At 43.5% G+C, this 27,325-nt stretch overlaps 1 protein-coding gene across 2 annotated transcripts in view; it reads right to left on the bottom strand.

Annotated features, from left to right (window-relative positions):
- PDE1B (phosphodiesterase 1B) overlaps positions 1-27,325 on the bottom strand; it is a 1,669,085-nt gene that overhangs the window by 456,001 nt on the left and 1,185,759 nt on the right. For both annotated transcript variants that reach the window (XM_086964603.1, XM_086964607.1), the window contains one exon: positions 12,409-12,509. In XM_086964603.1, coding sequence (XP_086820729.1) covers positions 12,409-12,509 — 101 coding nt within the window. The remainder of the gene's footprint in view (positions 1-12,408; positions 12,510-27,325) is intronic.

Genomic DNA, 27,325 nt, shown 5'->3' with positions numbered 1-27,325 from the left:
TAGGTGGTAGTCAACCACGCATGTGCAAGGTTTCATGAACAATTGCTTTGGGTTGAAGCAAGGACGGTCAATTATTCTATATTAGCTTCTTCCCTCTCACTCTGCCTAGGAGCACCAGGACACACAGATTAATATTGTTAATCCATTTAAGGCCAGTTCTTCCTGTGCTGGGAGAGACACTTCTAGCTTGGAGTGAATGGATAGAGAATCTTGGGGCATATTATCAAGGGGGGTTATCTCCGATTTTTTGGCTTTATAAAATGATCTCCCTATTACCTAGCTGTCGCTAACACCAGTTAGCGACAGCTAGTAGGAGATAGCGACCATCTTGGGCCCCACTTTGCATGTCAGTGATATTTATCACTAATGATATGCAAAGTGGGCGTGCCAAGATGTTACCGACTGGAAACAGTCGCTAACATCGCTATCTCCTATTACCAACTTTTGGAGATTTTCGCGCTAATCGCGAATATCTCCAAAAGCTAACACCTGCCCTGAGCAGTTCTTAGCCATGTTATCCAATGGGAGGTGGATAACATGGCTAAGAGCATTAGCTCGGTAATGCATGAATATCGCGGACTTTTCAGCGATATTCATGCATTGCGGCCGATTTTTATCGCATTTGCGATAAACCTTGGTAATACCAAGGTTTATCTGCAATAAAAATCGCCGCAGCTCAGCTGTAAATTTTTGTCTCTAACCAAGCAATAGCGATAATTATCGCTATTGCTTAGTAACATGCCCGCTTGTTACTTTAAAAAAAAAAACTATTAAGAGTGGAAAGTGACTCCTGCTGTAAAGAAATATGATGCATTCCCTTTACTTTAGCAGAGCGTCGAACATTTACAGGCAAATCCCAGGAAGTGCAGCATGATAGCGCAATTAATATTCATGTATATAACCATGCTGTACCATGACTGTTTTCATATTAGGAACCCTCTGTTTTTCCCAAAGGAAAAAGGGTCAAGATGAAGGTGTTTATGAATGTGGTATGAGCTGATTATTTATTAGAAAATAAACAGTTATGCACATGAACACTCAAGCAGTGTGGAAACACTGTGGGTCAAGGGTACATTTATATGCCAGGATGAGCCAGCAAACAGTTGTGTCAAGAATTTTGAGGGGTGAGAGGAGGAGGATAACGCAATGAAGAGAGAGAGGGTGGCCGACAGGTAGTGCGCCTGATCCCTCCTGACATGGAGGATTGGCATCTGGGTCCTGCACGCTGAGCAAAGAGGAGTGGGCGAGGTGGCGCTCATTCTATGAGATCAGGGCTGAACTGAGAGTTGGGACGGGCAGCGAAGAGGGAGAGCAGATCAAACCAGGCTCTGGATTGAGGCAGGAGGATGATGGACTTCGACTTCACCGCCACACCGCACAAGCAGAAGTGACTGAATTGCAAGCTAAGTTGTTGGTTCATCTGAAGAAAAGGATGCCACAAAACAGTCGGTGAGAGGCCCCTAGACCCCCAGGTAGGTGGCAGAAGCAAAGGAGCAATAGCTGGTGAGTTCGATGGTGCATGCATAGAGGACACTGGGTCACTAAGGATGGCGGATTTGGGCTTTAACCTCAGCCTTGTGATCTGTTGGTCTCTAAATACTTCTAAATGTTGAGTGTTAAAGCGCTCAGACCTAGCAAGATGCTGTGGCTTAGAGCCGCCCTCTTAGAGACTCCTTGAAGGTTACTGTTGGACTTGGCCCTTTTTGGCAGGATCACCCATAAACTTTTTGCCTTAAGCTCTGACATGGTGGTAGTGATTTTGGGCCTCTGTGCACTTTAGCACTGTGGCCCAGTGTAAAGTGTGTTCGCTCTCTGAGTGTGTGTGGTGAGATGGGCCTGCCCTCCCATAGGAATTCATGGGGGATATATATGTCCATGGTAATTCCTGGTATGAGGGGAGTGCAGGGTCGGGTTTAGCATGTGCAAACTCGTGCGAATGAATGCTGCGCAATAGTGTGCGAAGATTTTTTCTGGTTATTTTAGAAATTTCACTTTTAGAAGTTGCCATTTCTGTGTGCTGTGTGTCTGCCTACATGATGTGAATTGCATGTCTGGCTTGTGAGTGACAGGTGCTGGATGATGTGGATGGCACCAGGAGCCAGGATGAGTCTGCCCAGTGGTAAATAGTGAGATCTGCATGTAGATGGGAGGGAGGAGTTGCACCTGGGACCTGAATAGGGATGTGCCTTCCCTCCACAATGCTGGCTCCACCTCCTGTGGTGCGTCTGATGTCCCAGGCCTGTCCTGTGAAAAGGAGAGAGGAGCTGAGCAAAACAAAATGCTCCAAAGCTCCCCTGAACCAGTTGTATCTGGTTCTCCCATGCCCTACACTTTTAGACAAAGGAAATGTGTGTATAAAAGAAGGGGCTGTGACCCCATGTAAATGTTCAGTTCTTTGTTGCTGTTCCTGCTGGAGCATGCTGCTGCTGGAGCCCAGGGGTGGCTGCCATGAGGGCTTGCCTCCCTGGGCCCTTCCTTGCCCCTGGATGCCCTAAAGACTTTGGGAGTCTCCTACTTTGCTTTTCATCCCAGGATCTTCAGGACTTTTTAGGCAGCCTTTCAGCGCAGTGGGCGCGCTTTGATTTACTCCCCCCCAGAGGAGGAGAGCCTGAGGGCTGTGCAGTGCTGCGCTGCAGCCCCTTTAAGAAGGAATCCCCAGCGTAGGGATTCCCTCGTGATACTGGCCTTGCGGGTGCCCACCCTGCTTATTTTTTTATTTATGGTGAGTACCCACCCCACATGGCAGCCTTGAGTTGGTTTGCGTTATTTCCAATGCAGGTGCCCACCTCGCTCATTTGATTTCCAACGCGGATGCCCTCTCCACTTCTACCTTTGCTTTAATTCTCGAGGGAGCCTACCCCTCTTGCCGCCGAGAAGCAATCACCACTGCGGCCCGAGTCGCGGCAAAAAGTCAGGCCACAAGGTGCCTGGCGGGACTTCCGGTTTTGAGGAGGGAGTCCCGCAAGAGCCCCGGAAGCCTGAGGAAGCAGTCTGGAGCCCCGTGGGCTCCATATCGAGAGTCCCGGTCCCGAGGATGGGGCCTGGGTGAAGCATGGAGAATAGATGAGGCGGGGCTTCCATAAGTGGGGGAGAGCCCCGCAGGCGCCAGCAGCGTAGACCGGGAGAAGTGGTGCCGGTCCCGGAGGCCCAAGAGGAGACCAGAAGAGTCCTGCCCTGAGCCCTGGTGAGTGAGCACCTCTCCCGCATTTGGGCCAATCTCGGCCTGTGTCAGCCGCTCCAACGAAGGGGGCATATGTTTCTTGGGCCAGAGGGGCCCGTGGTTACCCCCGTTGTGGCATGTTTGTCCCTGTCAGGTTCGCTGAGGGGTGCGAGCCGGCCGCCCGCAAAACTACAATGCCCAAGCCGGCCACCACAGAACTACAAATCACAGAGTGCCTAGCGCTGAGCATGCGCGGACCGCCGTACACATAAAAGGAAAATATCCGCAGCAACAGGGCGTCGGATATTGAGATTCTTCCAGATCTGGATCACGGATTGTGAATTGTGGAGGTGAGACGAGAGTTCCAGAGTTTGGACCCGGTTGGCTTGATTCTGCGATACGGAATCCTTTGCTATTGTTCTGGTGGGTTCACGTGTTGGTGAGCCAGGGGCGACTTTCGTTCGTCAGACGCCCACTATTTTTACCTTGGATGATTGTACGAGGCTTTGTCCTCGCAATCTACCAGGTGTGGGTTGACCTCGAGTGGCATTTTCGGCCACTTCTCAGCACAGTGCCCTCCGTTGGAGAGTTGCCGGGACCGGCACTCATGCCGAGGACGGTGAGGCTTGGGCCATCGTTCAGCATTGTCGGCTGAAAGAGGTTCCGTCATGTTTAAGCGGCCTGGGGATTGGTATTGTTACTTGTTTTACTTTATTAGGTTACGTAGGGGGGTGTTTACCCGGTAACAGCAATTACGTTGAACTGCCTTATTCTTGACAATTTTCTCATTCTTTATCGTGCAATCAATAAATACTTGATAGCATTCTTATGGGGTCCAGTGAACTTTCTAATGTCTATATGAGCTGAGTATCACACTGTTGGCTTCCCTTGACCGTCATCCGATCCTGAGGTCTGTCAAGGATTACAGTCCCAGAGCCAGACGGCTTCCTGGTGGGGTAGAGTTGTTCTGCAGAGCCCCGTTTGGCTCCAATGTTTTGCCTAATCACTTTCCAGAGTCTGTGGGGCCCCCATCGTTTAGGGGCTCCTGAGGGCCACAGTGCTTGGGGGTTTGATTTAATTGCAGAGCCTCAGGTGGCTCCAACAGTTGGCCCAATTGTTTTCAGAGCCCCGTGTGGCTCCCACGTGGGGCATCATTTGTTTTCAAGGGCTATTGAGGGCCATTGAATCATTTTTACATTTCCAGCTGCCCAGCAAATAGTGGGCAGCTGCACCGTTTAGGTTTTTCTTTCCTTAGGGGACATGCTGAAGTTGGCAGTGAGACGCACTCCTTCGCCCCATCTATTTCCAGCCGCTCAGCACTTAGTGACAGCTGCAATGTTTAGGTTTGCGCAATTACGCACTCCAGAGTCCTGCTGCATTGGCAGCGCCCTGACTTTTGGACAGAGGGCATTTGAGCCTCTTAGAGATGGCCAGTTGACCAGGGGGACTATTAGGGTTGTGGGGCACCAGGTCCTAGTGTAATATATATAAGTGCTAGGAAAGGTAATTTATATGATACGTTTTATGCAACCTGATTTATGTTCTAGATGCGATTTTATGATTATGAGATTTTACAAACTGTGTTATATTTTATTTTTATCTTCTATTGTGGTTTAGGTATGATTTATTCCCTACTGCAGTTTATGTTAGTAAGTTTTTTTTCCTAATGGGAGTTATGTTTAGGAGGTTATGGTCTACTATGTTTAGGCTTATGAGGTTGGCGCAGAATATATTTCTCGCCTGATGTCATACTGTGCATGATATGATTTATGTTACAAGATGATGCTGAGTATAGTTTACCAGTAATTCACCAACCCCACCACAGCCTCAAACGACATCACTCCCTCCCAAGACCTCTGCGACTTGTTATCCGCCTTCTTCTACAACAAAATTGCCGACATACATAACAGCTTCGAAAACAGCTCCAACAAACAATCCTCTCCACCCCCCTCAGAACCTAAACCACCCTCTAACAACCTCAGCGCCTGGAACCCAATCACCACCGAAGACACCATCGGCCTAATGAACTCCATCCACTCTGGCTCGCCAACCGACCCCTGTCCCCACCACATCTTCAACAAAGCAGACTCCATCATCGCACCCCATCTCCGTGATGTCATCAACTGCTCCTTCATCTCTGCCACCTTCCCAGAAAGCTGGAAACATGCCGAAGACAGCACCCTCCTGAAGAAACCCACAGCAGACCCCTCTGAACTTAAAAACTACTGCCCCATATCCCTCCTCCCATTCCCGGCCAAAGTCAATGAGAAAGCCGTCAATAGCCAACTAGCTGCCTTCCTCGAATCCGACAACTCCCTCGACCCCTCACAATCCGGCTTTCGAGCCAAACACAGCACTGAAACCGCACTCATCGCAGCAACAGACGACATCCGAACACTACTGGACAACGGAGAAACAGTGGCCCTCATTCTACTTGACCTCTCCGCCGCCTGCGTCACTGTCTGTCACAGCACACTCATACAACACCTCAGCAACATCGGCATAAAAGGAAAAGCCTTGGACTGGATCATCTCGTTCCTAGCTGGGAGAACTCAGAGAGTCCGACTTCCCCCGTTCAAATCAGAGGCCACCGAAGTCATCTGCGGTGTACCACAAGGATCATCACTCAGTCCCTCCCTCTTCAACGTTTACATGAGTCCACTCGCTTCCATCGCACGTCAACACAACCTTAACATCATCTCCTACGCAGACGACACCCAGCTGATCCTCTCCCTCACCAAAGACCCCAACACCGCCAAAACCAATCTTCACGAAGGCATGAAAGAAGTAGCCGTATGGATGAAAGACAGCCGCCTCAAACTCAACTCGGACAAAACGGAAGTGCTCATCCTAGGATCAACCCCCTCTGCCTGGGACGACTCATGGTGGCCTTTGGATCTGGGCTCAGCACCCATACCCACGGACCACGCACGTAACCTTGGCTTCATTCTGGACTCTTCGCTCTCGATGATCAATCAAGTCAACGCAGTCTCATCCTCCTGCTTCAACGTACTCCGTATGCTCAAAACAATTTTCCAATGAATTCCCGCCGAGACAAGAAAGACTGTCACCCACGCGCTGGTTACAAGTCGACTAGACTACGGAAACACCCTCTACGCCGGAATCACAGCCAAATTACAGAAAAAACTTCAACGCATCCAAAACGCATCAGCAAGACTCATCTTGGACATCCCTCGCCAAGATCACATTACCGGCCACCTGAAAGACCTCCACTGGCTTCCCGTCAACAAGAGAATAACATTCCGTCTCCTCACCTACGCACACAAGGCCCTCTACAAACTAGGTCCCGAATGTCTCAACACTCGACTATCCTTCTACACACCCACCCGCCAACTGAGATCCTCCAATCAAGGCCTCGCCGCAGTTCCACGTATCCAAAGATCCACCATGGGAGGTAGACCTTCTCCTACTTGGCGGCCAAGACCTGGAACTCACTCCCCACTCACCTCCGCCTTACACAGAACCACATCTCCTTCAGAAAAGAACTTAAAACCTGGCTATTCAACAAATAATGAACCCCCTCCCCAAGCTCCTCGAGACCCTCTGGGTGAGTAGTGCGCTATATAAATTCTTGAACTTGAACTTGAACTTGTTGTGGTCTACGATTATGATATATGTTCCTACTTTTACTATTTTTACCAAGTGATGATTCTGACAGTGGCCCACGTGGCCCTGTCATGTGTAAATAATCCCCTGTAAATATTGCCCAGTGCCAGTTGGCACAGTGTATATTGTGTGATTACCATCTAATGTGTTTTATGATAATACAAAGGCTATTTTTTCATATAACCTTGTGTGGAGTTCCTTTTGTGGTGTGCCTAGTATGTTGTTACTGTGTGAGTTGTGCAAATGCTTTACACATCGCCACCGAGATAAGCCTGACTGCTCGTGCCAAGCTACCAAGGGGGCGAGCAGGGGTTATCTTTGGCGTGTAACTCCCTTGCCCTCACTAGAGTGGTGGTCTCTGCCTCGCATTGGCGCAAGCCTTAGCTAACCAGAGATCCCCATTTCTAACAGTTACCATTCCTATTGAGGAGCACGTCTGCTTGTAAAGACTACATTGCTTCCGGTGTGTCCATGATTGCTTAGAGGTATAATATAACTCTGGCTCCCCTGCTTTGCTGTGCTTGTGTGCCTGTTAAAAAATAACAACAGCAAGAAAAAGGACTTAAAAGAAAATTTGGATATTGGAAATATCTGCACCTCTGATGGTCCCTCTGATGATTCATAGTGGATAGCTTGACTGTGGCTTGTGAAATATATGTATATTTATAATATGATCTGGAGACCCTCTTCCACCATGACAACATCTAACCAGGAGGTGGCAAAGTTTACCTCGGATATTACGGTAGGGGGCAATTTGCATCAGCTCTCGGGCTGGGGCACTTACCAGAAAGTCTCCTTCACGCGGATGTACGTTGTTACAACGCATGCTTTTAGCATGCATGCTGTAACAACGCGGTTTTTATAACGCATTCTTTTACAACGCATAATACAAAGGGGTGTTGGATAGTGAATATTTTAATTTACTATTCCAACACCAGTCCCCGTTGACACTAGGGAAGGTGTTGGATAGTAAATTAAAAGTATCCATATCCTTGAGCGCCCCCCAGAGTCACGCGTTGTAATAGAATGCGATTTAAAAACTGCGTTGTACTAGCACTGCGTGCTAAAAGTTGCGTCGTAAACAACGTTCCCCCCTTCACACTGTAGGAAGCAACTTCAGCCAGAGTGTTGTTGAAGCTGTTCAGAAAGTAGTCTGAGCTGATTGAGTGGTTTGCGCTGACAGCTGAAGGTATACTTCCATGAAGAAAGGGACATTTTTCCAAGGGCCCGTTCTCATGAAGCCAAATCCGGCTGCAAGTTGGACCCCCTTTCTCTAATGCATTCCACAACAAATCACTCTGAGATTTCTATGGATCCAGAAGAGAAATTAAGAAGAGAGAATGGCAGAACCCCCGCCCTGCCACCCCAAACTTCACAGTGAAACAAAAATGCATGGGGGGTCAAAAGTCTTGGAAATTGGAAAGTGCGTTTGTGTCACTGGTGGGCAGAAAGAACCTGTATTGGCATGGATAAAGAACATTCATTAAGAGAACAGACCCCACCGGGGGCTTTTGGAGACAACCACCCCCACCTCTCTTGTCTGAGGCCAGACTTAGTCAAGAAGGCAACCCTAGCAGAATACAATACCCCATATTCCAGACACCTGGTAAGGGGTGGGACTTGGGGGACAATCTCTAAAGGTGCCATGTACAAAGAAGGGGGTATCTGAGTTCACCCTGGGGGAGACAAAATAGGCCAAAATGAGAGATGGAAAAGAGCTCTCCCCTAGGTATCAATTTGATGATTATTCGAGCTATGGAGGGAAGGTGGTAGCAGGACTTGGGGCTGGGGCTCTTACTGATACTCTATTTATATCCTTGGAGACCATTGGTGGGCAAGTAAGGATGCTGGTGGAGATCTTTATAGAGCCCTATTGAGCTAGTGTACCAAATTCCACTGTCCCAGCCTGGGGTGAGTCGGGGATAACATGTTCTCCTTGTTTTAGCTCCTCTTACAGGAAGACCAGGAAATTAAAGTAGCAAAAAGATTCATGGTCAATAAATTGGAAGAACAATTGGAGGCAATAGCGACTAGAATTATTGATCTGAATGCCCGCCGGGCAGAGAGTATCTAATCTGGAGGATGCACACACTAAGACGAGACGGCTCAATACATACAGAATGAGATGAGAAATAGGAGTAGGCAGATTCAGGATTTGAAGAAGCTGTCCTGTAGGTCTACCCTCCATCTTGTCGGAGTCCAGGAAGAGTGGGAAAGGGGTTTGGAAATGACAGAGGCTGTTTCTAAGCTGATATCCTCTTATGTACTGAAAGAGCCTGTATCAGATTTATCTGTAGCCAGAGCCCATCAATAGTCCGCCCAGGACTTTCGTATTTGGGAAAGAGTCCTAAGAAAAGCTATCCAATGTAAAGCTATATTGTAGAGAAGGGCTTTACTTTCCAAATTTTACAGGATAAGTCTTTTGAAACCTCCTGCAAACAGTGGGAGTTCAAACGGATGATTATGGCCAGAGGGGCAAAAGCTCAAATAAACCAACCAGCTAAGCTGACCATTTTATAGGCTAGGCAGTTGGATATTTTTTCCGGAATGCAAGAGGCGAGATGGTTTCTCTCTCTGCTGGAAAGTGAGGGGGTCCCTAGTTAGGTTATAGAAGGCTTTCTTTTTTGTGTGGGGCACCCAGGATTTAGCGCCCCTGGTACCTCAACAGTGCTTTGTTTTGATGACTGGAAAGGGCAGCTTTTAGGGGCTAGGTGTCCCAGGGGTTATGGGTTGGCTTGGGGAGTGTGATGGTTAGGGTGAGTGAGTTGAGGAGGGGGAGGGGCAGTTTTGGGGGAAAGGTGTGCAAAGAAGGAAAACTGGGGGGGTTGTATTAAAAGTGATGAGGATTATGAAACATAAGACACATTAGTGACAACACAGTTAACAAATATTAACTTAGGGGCAGGGCAAATTATTTTAAATTGAGGAACACTTTAAGTCTGCACTCTTTCTCACTTATTTGTAGTCCTTTTTATTGAGCCCTTTGGCCCAATCCATCTTCCAGGATATAAACACTGCATTTCCCCTGCCCAAAAGTGCTAAAATAAAGCTAAATGCAGATGATATGACCCCATTCTTAACCCCGACCACTCTTAATAATAATAGTGCCTCGTAGTTGATTAAAACCTTTATGACTTTAGAGCGCTATGAAATTAATGAAGCAAAAACCGAATGTCTGTTGTTTAATATCTCCCTTGATGTCCTCCCACCAGTTCTGAAGAAAAACTATAGATGAGGTCCAAAAACGTCTTGTAGGTTGTTTTATTCACAGGAGCCGGAGGAAGTCTTTAACAACAATTTTAATCCTTTGATGAGAAAGGTTTTTAACTTATTAGAAATATGAAGAAGACTGCCCGTATCAATTATTGGTCAGATTGCCTTGATTAAAATGTCAATCCTACTGTTGTTCCTCTTTTCATTCCTATCTATTCCTTGTTAGTTAGAAGCTTCCTTTTAAAGAAAAAAAACTGGAACAAGCCATCTCATCTTTTATTTCATTCCAGAAATGCTCAGAAGTGAAGCTGAAGACTCTACAGTTGCCCAAGCTGGAGGGAAGCTTCGAACTCCCCGATCTACAGACATATTTTGTGGCATCTTTTATTCTAAAATTGCAGTGTTTCTCAATGTCTTCTTCTAATTTTGACAACGCCATTCTCCTACTTATGTTGAAGAAGTTGGGGGAGCTGGACTTAGGTGGAGTGTTCTAAACCCTAAAATCCCTAAATCACACAGAAAAGTCAGGTACAAGCTACTTAACCTCATTTGGTTGTTGAAAAAAAGTTCTTAGTAAATATAAACTAAATGCAGAGACTCCACAGTGCCTCTTCTGCTCTACTGAGAAAACCCTAGGAAAATGTACAGACTTATGTATCACAAAAGGTGGAGATTTTTTCGAAGGGGCCAGACTGAAATCCCCTTCAGTCCTATTTTTGGAAAAGACATCCCATGTGCATTCGAATTTTTTCACGTACACCCAAATAAAGGCTATTTTAAGTAACTTATCTGGGGTGGATATCCATTCTTCAAGAAATAGGGCTAAGGTCCTTTTTCGGGATGATACAGTCAATGCTTCTTTAAGTTATTGGTACAAAGAACTGCATCGAGGGCCAGATGACAGGGTTTTGAATATAAGATGAAAATAGGATAACCACACAGGGATAGAATTAAAGGAAACACATTGAGAAGATATTTTGACCTAAGTTATTCCACCCTTACAGGGTTCAATTTCCACCGAATGGCTTTTTTCAATGGTTGGATGTTGTACCCAACTCTGCAATTAGTAAATGGGATGGTTCCCAGCTCCTCTGGATATTGCCTGAATTGTAAACAGGCAGGAGACTGGCTGCATATGTTCTGGTCCTGTGGCAATTTGGAGATGTTTTGTAGGGGGCGGGTTTCAGGCAGTAGGTGAAACAACTGAAAGGGACATTCATCCCACCTCAAGAACAGCACTTTTGGGGATTTGGGATGGTGAGATGACGGGCCAAACTGATATGGAACACTTTTTATTCATGTCAATACTCATAGCTCACTCTTTGATTACTACATTTTATGATATATGAAATATCGAATAAAGTATTAGAACCAACATATTGGAAATCCCCCTTCGCTCCGAGGACGGGAGAATGGAAGTTAAAAATGAGGAAGGTCAACAAGCGGGAAGCCTGATCTCATTCCAGAGTGAATCACTCCTTAGAGTATCACAAGAAATAGAGAAAATGGATCTGGATAGGGTAATGTCTCTGCCCCTATTCAAGGCTTTAAAGATACGGAAAGAGACCTAGGCGCTTTTGTAATGAACATGCACTGTCAATTTCAAGTTATAATCTTGATGTTTTTCCTTATTAGTATTGGGATTAACCTGCTGTATTGAATGGAATTTATTTTGGGATAAGTTGATTCTTCTTAGAATAATTTCACTTAAAAGGGTTTTGCATCACCCTTACTTCGCCTTCCGTGGCGCAAGGTTGACGCAAAACATTGATAAATATGTCCCTATGCATGTTTGAGCTGCTTATTATGCCACAATGGTTGTCAAAATCTTTGGATAGGGTATGAGGATGTATGCAGAATCTGTTTGCAGCATTTAAGGTCATAATGGAATCCAGAAAGCCCTTTATTCTGCATTCAAAGAATTTACGATTGTGTTTATGCTGGTTGTTGTACATCAGGGTTAATAGGTTTGCCTTTTAAAAAATATTTCCTTCCTTGTGTGAGAAGTTTATTCACAACACTGCACTAATGATTTTGCTACTAGTCATATTCTTAAATTACACTGGAAGAGAGGCAAGCTCAAGTGATATCAGAATGTTAAGGGTGAAAAGGGACACATGGAACATCTTGGATTGCATGGAACCCCTATTGCGAGTTTTTGTATAAATTTCTTTAAGCAAACATGCATGTACAAAATATAGATTTAGAGAAAAATAATACAGGATATCAAGTATCATACAAAGGTACAACGAGCGATCAAAATTATAACGTGTCAAACGTCTTGACTCTAGCGACAAAACAACATTAAAACTGGGATTATGGAGCATAAAACCAGCTTGCTAACAAACACCCTTTTAGATAAAAGCACACCTGCTCTTTGGTTGTCAGAAGGGGGCTCAAATACTCACTTTGTTTGGATGTGGAAGCTGTTTGTTGTACCCGTGTGCTCAAAGTCATGGATTGCAGCTGCGAATATGGTGGCCAGCACTTCAATCTCAGTTAAGCAATGCTGCAAAAAGGAAAAACACAGGAGAAAAACATAAATGGTGAAAGAAAGTGAAGTTGTGCACTACGTAAGCTGAAAGGCAAATGTTACCAACAACAAGGAGCTAGGACTGTTCTAAATAGAAGCATACCTCAACCTCATGTACTCTGATTTCTAGAATTCGTCATTAAACCCTTCCTGAAAGGGCAAATAGTATAGTTTATGCTACCCTGCTTCAATGCTGGTATGTTGAACGGTAACAGGAATCTTTATGTCAGGGATGGTCTCCACTTTGAGTTGGATTAACCTTAAAGCTGCCTTTGTTGCTCAGATTTTCAGGCGCAGACATGGGATCAATGCACCTGCCCCAAATGTACTCTGCTGTAAGACAATGTTCTCAAAATATGTTTTAGAAAATGTATCATTAAGGAAAGTCGTATATAATAAGGTTGCTGTACTGCATTGCATGAACAAGAGAGAGCAGAACTGCACCACATTTTCAAAGAAATAGTGCAGTGCTGACTTGCCTGCACTTGCACACTTTGAGCTGCCTAGCTCCAACGCAGGCACCCTTGCGTCATAGTGCAAAGCTGCCTGTGTTATGGTCGGGATTGTTTTTTGTGTAGGAACGGATGCATTCCTGCTTAACCCATTAAGCGCTGCCGTCAGCCAACGGTCGTCGCGAGTACTACCTTGCCAGTGCTGCGCAAGACCGTTGGCCGACGGGCCAGCGCTCGTTATTCGAACGTTCAGCACTGGGTGCTGAACGTCCGACGCAGCTAAGGTGTTAAAAAGTATCCAGGGAGATTTTTCATCTTGAAATATGTATGCAGAATGCATTACACTTGCAAACAGGAAATAATAAGGAGAAATAGGAATATTTCTCATCGTTACGCCAGCCCAGGCAGGAGCACCATTTTGGTGCAAACACACCTCTACAACTCTTTGTAAAAAAGGGTTGCGCCAAAAACCACAGGTGCATGCATCACCAATGGAACTCTTTCCTGGCGCAAAGTAAATGAAGGCAATGCACTGCCTTGATTGACTTTTTTGTTTTTTTTGCAAAGCAACGCTAACACTTGCGTTGCTTTCTAAATACCAAAATGGATTTCGTGATGGATCTGCGTCAAAAAAGGAATACAAGCCTGGCGTAAAATATTTGAAAATCTGGGCTATGGTTTGAGACGATTGTTCTTGTCTTGTGATACTCCCTTCTCTCCCCCTTTAACCTTAGTACTGTACATACTGTCGTTTAGTAAACTCTCCTGACATTATCATCTTGAGGTAGGACCATCTTTGCAAGTTGTGCTGTCAGTGAAAATGAAAATAAATCTGGAAAAATCAGATGTGAGGAGCGCTTTGCACTAAAAGGGATCCTTTGCTTTATTTCCCAGGAATGTCATTCACCAGAGTGATGCAACCAGGCTGGAGAATACTCTGTTTGGTTAAAACACCATCAGATTAAATTCTCTATGTTATAGGAGGATGTCTGACAGACTATCAAAACAACAAACAATGTGCTAAACAACTATTGAGTCAAAAATATCAATGACAAAAATATCGTCTACCTGCTGTACGTAAAATGGTGAGTGCAAACAAATGGAAGCGAAAATATCATTGACACTAATATCATTAAAAAGAATACAAAAAAATGATTTTCACTATATAGTATAAAATAGTAAATCTAAAATATTTAACATATAACATGAATATAAAGTAAAATAATTTTAAATATTTAAAAATATATATACAGATATACTCATATTGAAACTCACACATACACACATATATACATGTTTTATAGACATATACAATGTAACACTATTAATAAAAATATATGTGAATTTATATTAGATTTTTAATATTATTGATTTTTAATTTACTATTATAAAAAGTATATATATATATATATATATATATATATATATATATATATATATATATATATATATATTCACTGAAAAAAACCAAAGGTTTCACACCAGTTATAGTTAGGAATTAGCATTTAAAAAACCTATTAAATTCACTGAAAAAAACATAGGTTTCACACCAGTTATAGTTAGGAATTAGCATTCAAAAAACCTATAAAATTCACTGAAAAAACCATAGGTTTCACACCAGTTATAGTTAGCTGGAAATTTTACTGACATAACACCATTGAAAATCCCACGTTATAGTTAGTTGGACTCACTATAACTTGCGCGCCTGCAATGCACTGCCGATGACGTCACATATTACATCACTCATGACATGGTCAGTGACATCCTAACTATAACTGGTGTGAAACCTATGGTTTTTTTCAGTGAATTTAATAGGTTTTTTAAATGCTAATTCCTAACTATAACTGGTGTGAAACCTTTCGTTTTTTCAGTGAATTTCATAGGTTTTTTAATAGCAAATTTCTATATCAATGAAATGTAATATTTTTTATAATGAATCCTATAATGTAAATTTATGTAATACTATTTTTTTTGGTATATTGTTCATGGTTTTTTAAATTTTTTTTTTTTGCCCTGGAGCGCTCCCGGTGCGCGTCCCGGTGAGCGCACCGGAAGGTGCAGTCTTGCGGCGTGCCCCAGGGCGTGTACCGGTGAGCATCCCGTTAGCGCTTTTTCCGCGAACGAAAACATCATCGTGACGTATCGCGTAGCCGCGTCCGCGTGATACGCATGGCGTAAACGCACCCGGAAGCACTCGAGCGCATACGATTGCGCAACGTAAGCATCCGACGAGCTTACGTAAGCGCGTCGGGTAAAAGTAACACTTTTTATTGGTGCAGGACAGTTTTGGTTTCCAAATGATGAAAGCCCTGGTCATGTGACCTGAAATTAACACTTTTCATTGGTTCAGGACAGTTTTTTCTTCCTTTTTTTTATTTTTTTTTTATTTTTTTATTAATGAGATGGATTAGAATACAAAAAAGAAAACAGAAAACATACATACATAAATATAGATTATCAGCTGGATAAAACATAGAGATATGCACGGAGGTTAAAAAAAGGTCAAATTCTAGCTACACACTAGCTTCTTATTTTTATGTTTACACATACTCCAGTACTAGTAAAGTATCTCATATCTTACAAAAAGGCAGAATCAAACCTTTATCTAAACAGATTTTTACAAACCTGCATAGATTCAACCAATTCATATTCTTGATTCCCTCCATTTACTAAGGGGTGCCCACATTTTTTTCCCAAAATCTTTCTTCTTGGGTCCCTTAAAGTTATATAAACAATCCTCGATATTATGAATCCCAAGCAATCTAGTTAACCATATCTGGAATGAAGGTGCTATAGGATCTTTCCAGGCTGCCGCTATTAAAATTCTTAATACTGCAACACACAAAAATACAAAGGCTTCCGCTTCCTGAGTAATATTAAGATTCTCGTCCCTGCCAATTAAAACAGTCGTTGGGGATAAAAGGATTTGGACCTCTAGCAGCCCCGATAAAAACTTCTCCATTTCAGTTAAAACCGGTTTCAAATTTGGACAAGAGTAAAACATATGGATTAAATCTGCTGGGCCTTGGTCGCATCTTGGACATCTGTCCGTATCTCTTTTACCCCATTGAAACAGTTTCGCGGGTGTGTAGTATAAATTGAAAATCATCTTATAATGTTGAGCTTTTAGGTTAGTTGCTCTTAAAATTTTCTTATTCAATGCCAATGCATAGTCCATATCTAGATTTGGATCCCCGATTTTAAGAGCCCAAGCATTTTCCACCTGTACAACATCCTCTTCCAAAGCCTGTAACAGGAAACCATATCCTATTTTAATCTTCCTACCTCCATTCCTTATATACTGAACAATCGGGTTAACCTCCTGAATAGAGATCCTGGGTCTTATGGATTTCACCGATTGTTCTAACTGGTTATACAACATCCAGTGATTCGCTGAAATACCGTATCTTTGTTGTAGAGTCTCAAATTCCAGCATCTCTTCCTTATTCATAACATCCCCCAAACACCGTATACCCAGCCTTTTCCAGAGAACACTATTTCTATTTTGTCCCAGATGTATGAATGGGGATGAATCCCACAGGTCTGTAATTCCATTAATCTTGGGGATTTTAAGAAATTTCAGCATTATCTTCCAAACCCCCCATGCACCTAGCATCACCTTACTTTTGCTCCTCTTGAAAAATTGAACACTCACTTCCCGGGTTAAAATTCCATTGGCTTTTTCACCGACTACTAATTCATGTATTGTAGGGACCCTAGGGGAATCATCAGAAATATTAAAGCATAGTAGGTGTTTCATATGTAACATTAAACATACCCAATGGTATAGCCTTAGATTAGGAGCTGCTAACCCTCCTCTCTCTATTGGTAATGACAATTTAGCTAATGACCTTCTAATTTTCCCATATTGCCAGAGAAACTGTGAAAAAACTGAGTCCATTTTTTTCATCAAGGATTCATCAATTAGCAATGGGATAGCCCGGAATAAATACAACAATTTCGGAAACATTGTCATTTTGAGTACATTAACTCGTCCAATCAGGGAGAGATGTAATACGTCAATCCTCCTTAGCTCTTTCTCAATCATCGCTAATACTGGCAGATAATTTTCCTGAATTATTTTACCCACATCAGCATTGATTTTGATTCCTAAATAAATCGCAGCATCAACATATCTTTGATCTCTCTTCGGAATATTCTTTGTACAGATTATTATAGTTTTATCAGTGTTAAGTTTGTATCCTGAATATATACCAAAATGCTGAGCCAGGTTGTTTAATTCTTGTATTGCAGTATCCGGTTTGTTTGTAACTATTGCTAGATCATCAGCATATGCTAAGATCTTAGTAGTATGACCGTGAGATATAACAGGGGAAATTCTCTCTGTCGCCACAATTTTCCTGATCAGAGGGTCTATATATAAGGCAAACAAGATGGGTGAACACGGGCAACCCTGACGTGTGCCCCTTTTAATCGATATCTCCTCTGACTGGAGCCCCATGGTGGTAATTCTAGCCACCGGGTTCACATACATAGCTCTAATACCTTTTCTACATTTTTCTCCGAAACCCCTTTTCTCCAACACCTCCCACATAAAATTCCATACAACCCGATCGAACGCCTTCTCGGCATCCAATAGGATCATGGCCATGTCACTCCCGGCAGCCGTAACAGCATCGAATAATGTAATAGCCCTAGCTGTATGTTCGGTGGTACCTCGCCCTGGGACAAACCCATGCTGCCAGGGTGACACTAGATGACCTATAATCCCTCCTAATCTCTTAGCCCAAACTTTTGAGTATAATTTCGCGTCTGTATTTATTAATGATATTGGCCTATATGACCCGGGATTATCCTCTGGCTTCCCCTTTTTGTGAAATACCACAATATTAGTCTGCTTCCACGTATCAGGGATAACCCCTGAACATATAACTCCATTAAAAAGATCCTCAAGAATTGGGAGAATTTCCTCACTCAAAGCCCTGTAGACCTCGATTGGGATCCCATCTGGGCCAGCTGCTTTGCCCAATGCCAGTTCACTTAAAGCAATCAATATCTCCTCACTAGTTATACTCGCTTCCAATCGATCTCTATCATCCTCCCCCACCCTAGGTGTTATAGGAAATTGATCTTGTATATGGGATACCACCCCCGGCTCCTGATCGTACAGCTTTTGATAAAACTCTTGAAACACCTGTACTATGGATTTTGGGTCGTTATACTCTCTCCCATTAAATTTCATCTTACTAATTTTATTTCTATTCAGATCCTGTCTTATGCGCAATGCTAGTGCTCTCCCAGCTTGCTCCCCTGTCTCGTAGCGCCTAGCTCTTTGCGTCTGATATTCACAAATCTCCTTTTGGGTAATTAGTTTTAAGAGGTCCCCCTTAATCCTGGCCATATTTCTTGTGGTCTCTCTGCTGTCCTTACCAGTTATTATTTCCTCAATGTGGTATCTCTCTCTTTCTGCCAAATCTGCTGTGAGTTTATCTATCTTGGTTTTATCCTCTTTCCTAATTCTCGATGAACAGCTAATCGTCTCCCCCCTTAATGCGGCTTTAAACGACTCCCAAACCCCATTCCTGGAGGCACTATATCTATTGCAATCAAAGAATTCTTTGGTCCATCTTTTCATATGCCTTAAAAACCTTTCATCGTTTAATAACTTTCTTTCAAAAGTCCATCTGGATATTTTCCTAAGTACACTGGGAGCTTTATAAGAAAGTATCAGTGGGTTATGATCAGAAATTACTCTAGGTAATTTCTGAATATTCACCTTACCTATCTCCCCTTGTGTAATAAAAAAATAATCCAGCTTGGAATACTTTTGTGCTGGATGAGAGAAGTACGTGTAACCACGATCACCTGGCATCTTTTCTCCCCATACATCTAGCAGGCCATGGGATTGCATCATGGAACTGATTGCTGTATTAACTTTACGTTTGCGGCCTGTGAAATTAGTCCCCTGTTGCCAATCTACAGAGATATTCATGTCCCCACATACTATCATTGGGGCTGTCCAGTGGGCCAATTCTTCTTCTAATTTGTCAAACATCATAGGATCATCCTCATTTGGACCATATATTACACATAATGTAAACCCTATACTCATTTCCGCTAAAATCCATCTACCCGAGCCATCCGTTTTTATGCGTTTAGCACCGCCCAGATGATTCTTGGCTAATATCGCCACTCCTCTTATCATTGATGTCTGGGTGAACCAACCAATCATGGAATACCCATACAGTTCCAAAACCTTCCTTTTATTCCAGGGGATATGGGTTTCCTGAACACAAAGTATGTCAATCTTATTCGCTCTCACCAGATGACTCAATCTCTGCCGGTCCTTCCAGTCATTTAACCCCCCTGCATTTATACTACATATTCTAATGTCTGGCATATTTTGCGAGTTTACCTTTCCCACAATATCTCATATCCAGATACCTGATATCAGCCTGAAGACTATTCCTTTCCATCTCATATTTTTTTTTCATTATTTTCACCCCCCCTTCCCTCCCCACCCCCACCCACTCCTCCCTCTGCACTCTCACCCTCCCCCTCCTAGGCTCCAGATTGGGGCCTCCCCTCACCCCCCCCCGCTTGACTAGAGGCGCTCAGACCTCGGGTCTGTGCACGTGATGGTTGCAGCTTGGTGTGAGGAGAAGAGATCGCGCTTCAACCTTTTTACTCTTTATCTAGACCCCTCATCTTCTTTTATTTTCCTTACCATTTTTTTTTTTTTTTTAACTTCCCCCTTTTTTTTCTTTTTCCTTTCCCCCCCTAAGACTCCCTCAGTGAAACCACCTCACCCAAAAATTAAACACTCCCCCTAAGAATATTTCCGCAATCCCTTTAGTAATTTGCTAGTACATTTTGGCACTCCCGGTGCTCCATCTATGACTGCAGGAACTCTTTGGCTTTAATCTCTGAAGAGAAATAAAATACTTTTCCGCCCTGGATTACTTTCAGCTGGGCAGGATTAATCAAATATGCCTGCAGGCCCTTGTCCTGAAAAGGTTTTATCATTTGCCGCAACCTCCAACGCCTCTCGACTGTAATATGGCAAAAGTCCGGACGGACAAAAAAAGTATATTCATCTACTGTCTTTTTTTTGTCCGGCCTTGCCCTCTCAGAGATCGCTTGTCTTAAGTTGAAATTGCCCAAGAAAATTAATATCGCCCTGGGTTTATCTCCCTCTTTAGCCTTTTTATAGATATTGGCTGGAGTGCGATGCGCTCTCTGAATCTCCCTATCGAAATCCCAATCTTTCAATTCTTCGAAGGCGGACACAAACAGTTTGACAATGAATGCTTTCATATCTGTCCCCTCAGCCCCCTCCGGAATTCCCAGAACACGCAGATTATTTTGCCTCGATCTGTTCTCTAAATATTTGAAAATCTGGGCTATGGTTTGAGACGATTGTTCTTGTCTTGTGATACTCCCTTCTCTCCCCCTTTAACCTTAGTACTGTACATACTGTCGTTTAGTAAACTCTCCTGACATTATCATCTTGAGGTAGGACCATCTTTGCAAGTGGTGCTGTCAGTGAAAATGAAAATAAATCTGGAAAAATCAGATGTGAGGAGCGCTTTGCACTAAAAGGGATCCTTTGCTTTATTTCCCAGGAATGTCATTCACCAGAGTGATGCAACCAGGCTGGAGAATACTCTGTTTGGTTAAAACACCATCAGATTAAATTCTCTATGTTATGGGAGGATGTCTGACAGACTATCAAAACAAACAATGTGCTAAACAACTATTGAGTCAAAAATATCAATGACAAAAATATCGTCTACCTGCTGTACGTAAAATGGTGAGTACAAACAAATGGAAGCGAAAATATCATTGACACTAATATCATTAAAAAGAATACAAAAAAATGATTTTCACTATATAGTATAAAATAGTAAATCTAAAATATTTAACATATAACATGAATATAAAGTAAAATAATTTTAAATATTTAAAAATATATATACAGATATACTCATATTGAAACTCACACATACACACATATATACATGTTTTATAGACATATACAATGTAACACTATTAATAAAATATATGTGAATTTATATTACATTTTTAATATTATTGATTTTTAATTTACTACGCTGTGCAAGGACCCCCATTGTGGACCTGCACTCTCCGGTTTTCAGACTCGTGGACCAGGGCAATGTTCCCCCCGACTTCCTAGTAATTGGGCAGACTATATCCCTAGAAAGTCACCAGGATTAATACTCTCTCCAAAGCGATCCTCAGCTTATCCGGAATGTGGTTCAAGCTTAATTATTAATTCTTTAGGCAATCATGTTTTGTCCTGAGGATGAACCAATAATATGTGTGGTTCGAAACGTCGTCGACAATAAGTACACTAAATGCAGAGTTAACATATAATTTGAACATGCTTATGTGTATAATGTGGATTATCATTTTGCAATTTTAATTGTTTGATAACCTATTGTTGCCTGAATATTCCCCCCGTCTGTTTGTTCCCCAAGTGTGTTGGTTGGACATCGGCTGGTGTCCCACTTCCATCGCACTTTGTGCTTCATTCCCTTGTTTTATATTACTTTCATCAAGAAATTAAAGTGTCCGGCTGGGCATTCTTAACAATATAGTTCTATCGAGTCTATGTTCATTGCCTCAATTCCCTTCCTTTTCTAAGGACCGTTGTCTTTTGAAAATAAGTTTCTACCCATGGTCCTTAGCTTACTGCGTCCTGGGTTCCCTTGTATTACTTAAAAGATTCAGTAGCAGCAGCAGCAGGAGCATCTCAGCCACCACCACCACCACCACCACCACCAAGAGGACCACCACAGCAACACACTGGTGGAGATGAAGAAGAGGAAGAGGAGGAGGAAGAGGAAGGAAGGAGGACATTCCTGCCAGAAGACAATACCCCATATATGCCAAAGCCACACATTGTATGGGAGTTTTTTTCCATCCCAAGTGGCCAAAAAAAGGTGAATGCGCCAAAGGTGACTTGCCTAATCTGTAACATGGAACTTTCAAGGGGGAACCGTAACAAAAAATACTCATTTGGCAATAACACCATGATTCGCCACATGCAGCGAAAGCATCCCAACAACTATGCTGTGGCAGAGGTGAGAGAACTGGCCAGTAACCCTCCCCAATCTTCACCCAGCACCTCAAAAAGAAAGCACCCCACTCCATCGGGACCAGAGACAAGAGAGATGGTCCCAAACCTTCAACCCCAGTTTGGGAAATACAAGATCACTTATATTTTTTGTGGGAAAACCATCACCTATGGTGAGCAAAGCATAAAGCTCATCAACCGTGCTGGTGACAACCACAAATGCCCCAAAAATCCATAATTTTTTCCTGTTTTTTTTTTGCTCCAGTTGAGCCGTTTTCAATTCCTTGTTTTTTGTTTCTCCCCATAAAAATAACAAAAAAATATAAAATAGTTCATAAAAGCCAAAAAAAGTACAAAATGTTCAAAAAAACATTAAAAAAATATAAAACAAAAAGAAGAAAAAAACCAGTTCTTTTCAGAACTACCTCTAATTTATAAAAAAAAGCTACATTTTTAAAAAACTCTGTCATTCTTTTTCCCCCATGGTACGCTCCCCGGTACGCTCCCCGGTGTGCGTACCGGTCGCTCCCCCCCGCGCAAATCAAAATTGCCCCCACATCAAACTTAGGGGGTCAGGGGGGTCTACCCTGCCCCCTTTTGGTCATTTTCCCCTTTGTTTTTGTCACCTCTTGTGTCTCGGTCCTACCGAGACACAAAATGGCGGCCCCTCCGGACTGTTTGAAATGTTTACAGACACCCGACAGCCAATCAGCTTTCCCCTTGCGAACTCGCGTAGCGCGCTGGTTTGCGCCCCGGTGCGCGCGCCGAGGCGCGCTTATAGATATATATATTTTTTTGAACCTAAATTACTCAAAATCCACTGGAGCACATATCTTGAGACATAGCAAAGGCACATCGGGCTACCAGTCCCTACAATTTTGCCAAGTTTCGTGGAAATCCATTCAGCCGTTCGGGCTAAAAGTGAGGTCGACCGCCCTATGGAAATTAACATGGGGAAAAAACACGTTTTGGGACCTCCTTTTATCTCGCCCCCCGCTTGACAAATCCCCCCCAAACTTTCAGGGAAGGACCGGAGCACTGCGAGGCACAGGCGCCAACCGACGCCAAAGTTATTCCCAATAGGATGTTGCGATTTCCCTATTGAAAATAATTCTACCTATAACTACCTATATATATATACATATGTGTGTGTGTATACATTTAAATAAATATAAAAATAAAAATATGAAAACAGAAGTACAAAACATGAAACCAAATTCCCAAATTAATTCAATATAAACAACAATAATATTACAAAAATTAATACAAATATTACAAAAATGAAAAAAATCTATTTATAAAAATATACTATAAAACTAAACAAACAAACAATTAATACTAATATATATATTTCAAAAATTTCAAGAATAAGTATTTAAATCAGAAACTAAAACTTACACTATTCTCACTTCAGTCTGTGCAACAGTAAGAAAAGCATTAGATTTTGGAAGAGTAAAATTTACTAGAACCACTGCAGTCTGTGCAACAGAAGAAAAAGCGTTGGACTGCAGAGGGGTAAAATGTACTATTCCCACTCCACTTGGTGCAACAGTAGAGAAAAAGTTAGACTTCTGAGATGTTAAATTTACTATTCCTACTCCAGCCTGTGCAACAGTAGGGAAAGCGTTTGAATCCAAAGGGGTAAAATATACTATTCCCACTCCAGTCTGTGCAATGGTAGGGAAAGCATTGGACTTCAGAGGGGTAAGATTTATTATTACAACTCCAGTCTGCGCAACAGTAGGGAAAGCATTCCACTTCCGAGGGGTTACATTTTCTATTCCCACTACAGTCTGAGCAACAGTAGAGAAAGCGTTGGGATTTAGAGAGGTAACATTCACCATTCAAACTCCAGTTTGTGCACCACTTGGGAAAGTGTTGGACTTCGGAGAGGTAGAATTGACTATTCCCACTGCAGTTTGTGCAACAGTAAGGAAAGCGTTATACTTCAGACGGGTTAAATTGAAGATTCCCAATCCAGTCTGTGCAACAGTAGAGAAAGCGTTGGACTTCGGAGAGGTAAAATTTACTATTCCAACCCCAGTTTTTGCAACCTTAGGGAAAATATTGTTCTTTGGAGGGGTTAAACTTCCTATCCCCACTCCAGTCTGTTCATCAGTAGTGAATTTGTTGGACTCTAGAGGGGTAATATTTACTGTTCCCACTCCAATAGGGTGAGTACTTCATTCCAAACCCATAACATATTTTAATAACCCTATTAATACACCAGAAAAATAAAACTACTAATAAAAACATTATGTATATAACATTAAAAAACAACGTACATGATTATTAAACATTTTAATAATTAAATTTGAATTTTTAAAAATGGTATTAATGTATTATTTAATAAAATATCCCAATATACTCACCCAAAACCTTGCAGACCACTGTTAAAATATAACTGAATTTTATAAGTATAACAAAATTAACATATTTAATAATCAAATACTGAATGATTAATAAATGAATGATGAATTATTGGTTAATTATTACTTAAATAACTTCCCACACTATACTTCTAGAGAACCACCAACATACAATATAATTTACAAAATATAATAATTACACAATTTACATGAATAACAATCAATTAAATAATTAATACCAGATACATAAATAATTCTTAATAAACTTCTTTCCTATACCCTTACAAACTCAATAACCCGCACCTTAAATATTCCTTTAAATATAATAATTACATACTTAACAATTAACTAAATGATTAATGGGGGGCGTGGCTATGATACCATTGTTGGCACATGCGTGAGCTGCGCTAATTATCCTGCTAAAAGTGGATTCCACCCGTGCCTGGCGGCGTGCTTCCGGGGGCCCGACTCGCTGGAGACCCTAAAGACTTAAATGTCGTCCCCAGTAAATCGGGGGATGGCCGGGAAGAGGACCAGAAAGCAGCACGGAATGGCCGTAGTGGAGGCAAGATGGCGGCCTGAAACAGGGAAGCGAGCAGCCTGGGGAGCCTGGTGGCGAGTACAGACTAAATCACGGATGACGGATATCGGAGCTTGGGACGTGCTCATTAATCCGTGTAACCACTCTGAGTAAGTGATGACAGTGAGACCGGAACTGGTGACCATCTGGATTGTTGTCCTGGCTGCAGTGGAACCTGTGCATGAGGTTTTGGGGTCCCCAAGAGAGGACTGAGCTGAGGACCTGGCGGCGACCTCCTACATCACTGGAGGAATGGGAGATGCCTCTTTCCCTGGACTGATCCAGTGGCTTACGCAGCAAGACCAGCTAAGTGCCCGCTCTCTCTGGTGGCTCTTTGGCCCAATTTACAATCTGCGAAGACTGACTGCTACGTCACTCTGTTACTGTGATGGACGACGGAGTGATCCGAGGCAAGTGATGTCAATGAAGCAGGGGCAATGAAAGGCAGGACTGCTGGGGACAGGCTTTTAGGGTCTCCCCCCGCGCCCCCGGATTGAAAGACTGCCAAGGGTGAAGGTGCCGGGGGGCTCAAGGTGGTGCCCGGGCCCATAACGGTGAGGCTACTAGTTTGTACTGTGTTGCCAGCTGAACCGAGGTAACGTGGCCGCACTGCTAGACAGAATCTTTCTGTACCCCTGCAAACCAAGTAAGGCCATAGCTGTGGGGAAGCCACAAGTGTGTGGAGCACGCTCCTGGGACACACCGATGTCCAGGGCCTGCGATGTGATGCATGTTTGAGTGTCTGTGCAGCGGTATTTAAAGTGGATGGTGGTGGTGCCTTAAACATATGGTAGGCTCCTTGCAGTGACGTCACTTGTACAATGGACAGCATTGCCCCCGCTGGGCCCTCCTTTGACCCTGCTGCTGAGTGCTGCTGACGGTGGGGTGGAGACTCCAGCATAGTCTGGACGTGTGTTCTGTCAATGGTGAGAAGTTAGACCGCCCGCTCCTGTTACACTTGCCTGCATTGTGGCCATTAGATGTTGCGGTAGCCATCACGCCCTGGGCTCACTGACTGACCAGCTTTCTGCCCCAACTGTGCGGCACTGTCGTGGCGCTCCTGGTGCTATTCCTCAGCGGCTCCTCCGGCATTCTGTACCCCCACGTGGGCAGCGGGTTCCTAGGTATTACCTAACTGAAGACCTTGGATACATGAAGTTAAGACCTGCCACAGTGGGAACTACTCTGCGAGTGTTGCACGGCCTACCCCAGATGTTGGTAAAGAGGGGTCTCAATTGACAAATCTGGAGTACTCATTTGGCAGTTGGCAAAACGGCTCTGAAGCGGGACCACCGGCAGGGAAGCCACTACTAGCCTGGGCAGACGACGTAAAAGAGAACATAGTCTGTGCCCTGGAACGAAATTGGACAGAGGCTTTGAGGCCGATGTCCCGCTCACTTGGAAAAAGGAGCACTCACACAGTGATCACTGGCGGAATAGAGCTGGAGAATGGGAAACCCAAAGGGAAGCAGGCAGGCCCTCCAAGAACAAGACAACAGTGTGGCAGACACAGTCCCTCAGGGAACAGGCGGTGAATCCCCCGAGACACCTGTGCACCAATATTTGATCAAGAGCTTAGAAGTCAGAGTTGACACCAAGGCAACATTGCACCAGGACATCAGTACACTTGCGGTGGGCGTAGGCTTTTTAAGGGCAGAACATGCCAAACTAACAGACTGAGTGAAGCAGTCTGAAGCAACTCTTGAGGTGCTTGCCCCTGCATAACAGGCATTGGCGGTCCTGGTTGGAGAACTATCTAGTAAGGTCAATGTGCTGGAATGGAGAGCGGAAGAAGCAGAGGGCCGAAACCAGAGGAACAATGTGCGGGTCCTAGGACTGCCGAAGGGAGTGGAAGGCCAGGATATGGTCCAATACCTGGAGTCATGGCTCCGTGAAGTAGTGGCACCGGAGGGAATGTCGCAGTTTTATACACTGGAAAGAGCTCACCGTGTCCCTGCGAGACCACCTTTTGGCCCTGTGGTGCCAACTGCTTCACTTTCGACACCCGGGATCTGTTGTTACAAAGGGCACGTTCAGAAGGGCCTTATACGGTGGAGAATAATAAGGCGTTTCTCTTTCCTGACTACACACTGGAGGTCCAGAGGCTTCGTACCTCCTTCTTGGAGGTTAAACGAGCCCTGTGAGAGGAGGGGATACAATATTCCCTGATGTTCCCAGCACAGCTCAAGATAATATTGGAGGAGAAAACTCACTTTTGCGATGACCCCAAGTCTGCCTGGGAACGGATTGAAGCCTGAGCTGAGAAACAAACAACTGGAACCAGAGAACAGGAAAGCGCCCACGGAGACGTCAAAGACAGAGGGTTGCTA

Source organism: Lissotriton vulgaris, chromosome 1_1, assembly GCF_964263255.1.
Source record: "Lissotriton vulgaris chromosome 1_1, aLisVul1.2, whole genome shotgun sequence".
Lineage (NCBI taxonomy): Eukaryota > Metazoa > Chordata > Amphibia > Caudata > Salamandridae > Lissotriton > Lissotriton vulgaris.
Note: the sequence above shows the minus strand (reverse complement) of the source record. Positions and strands in the feature narration are given on the sequence as shown.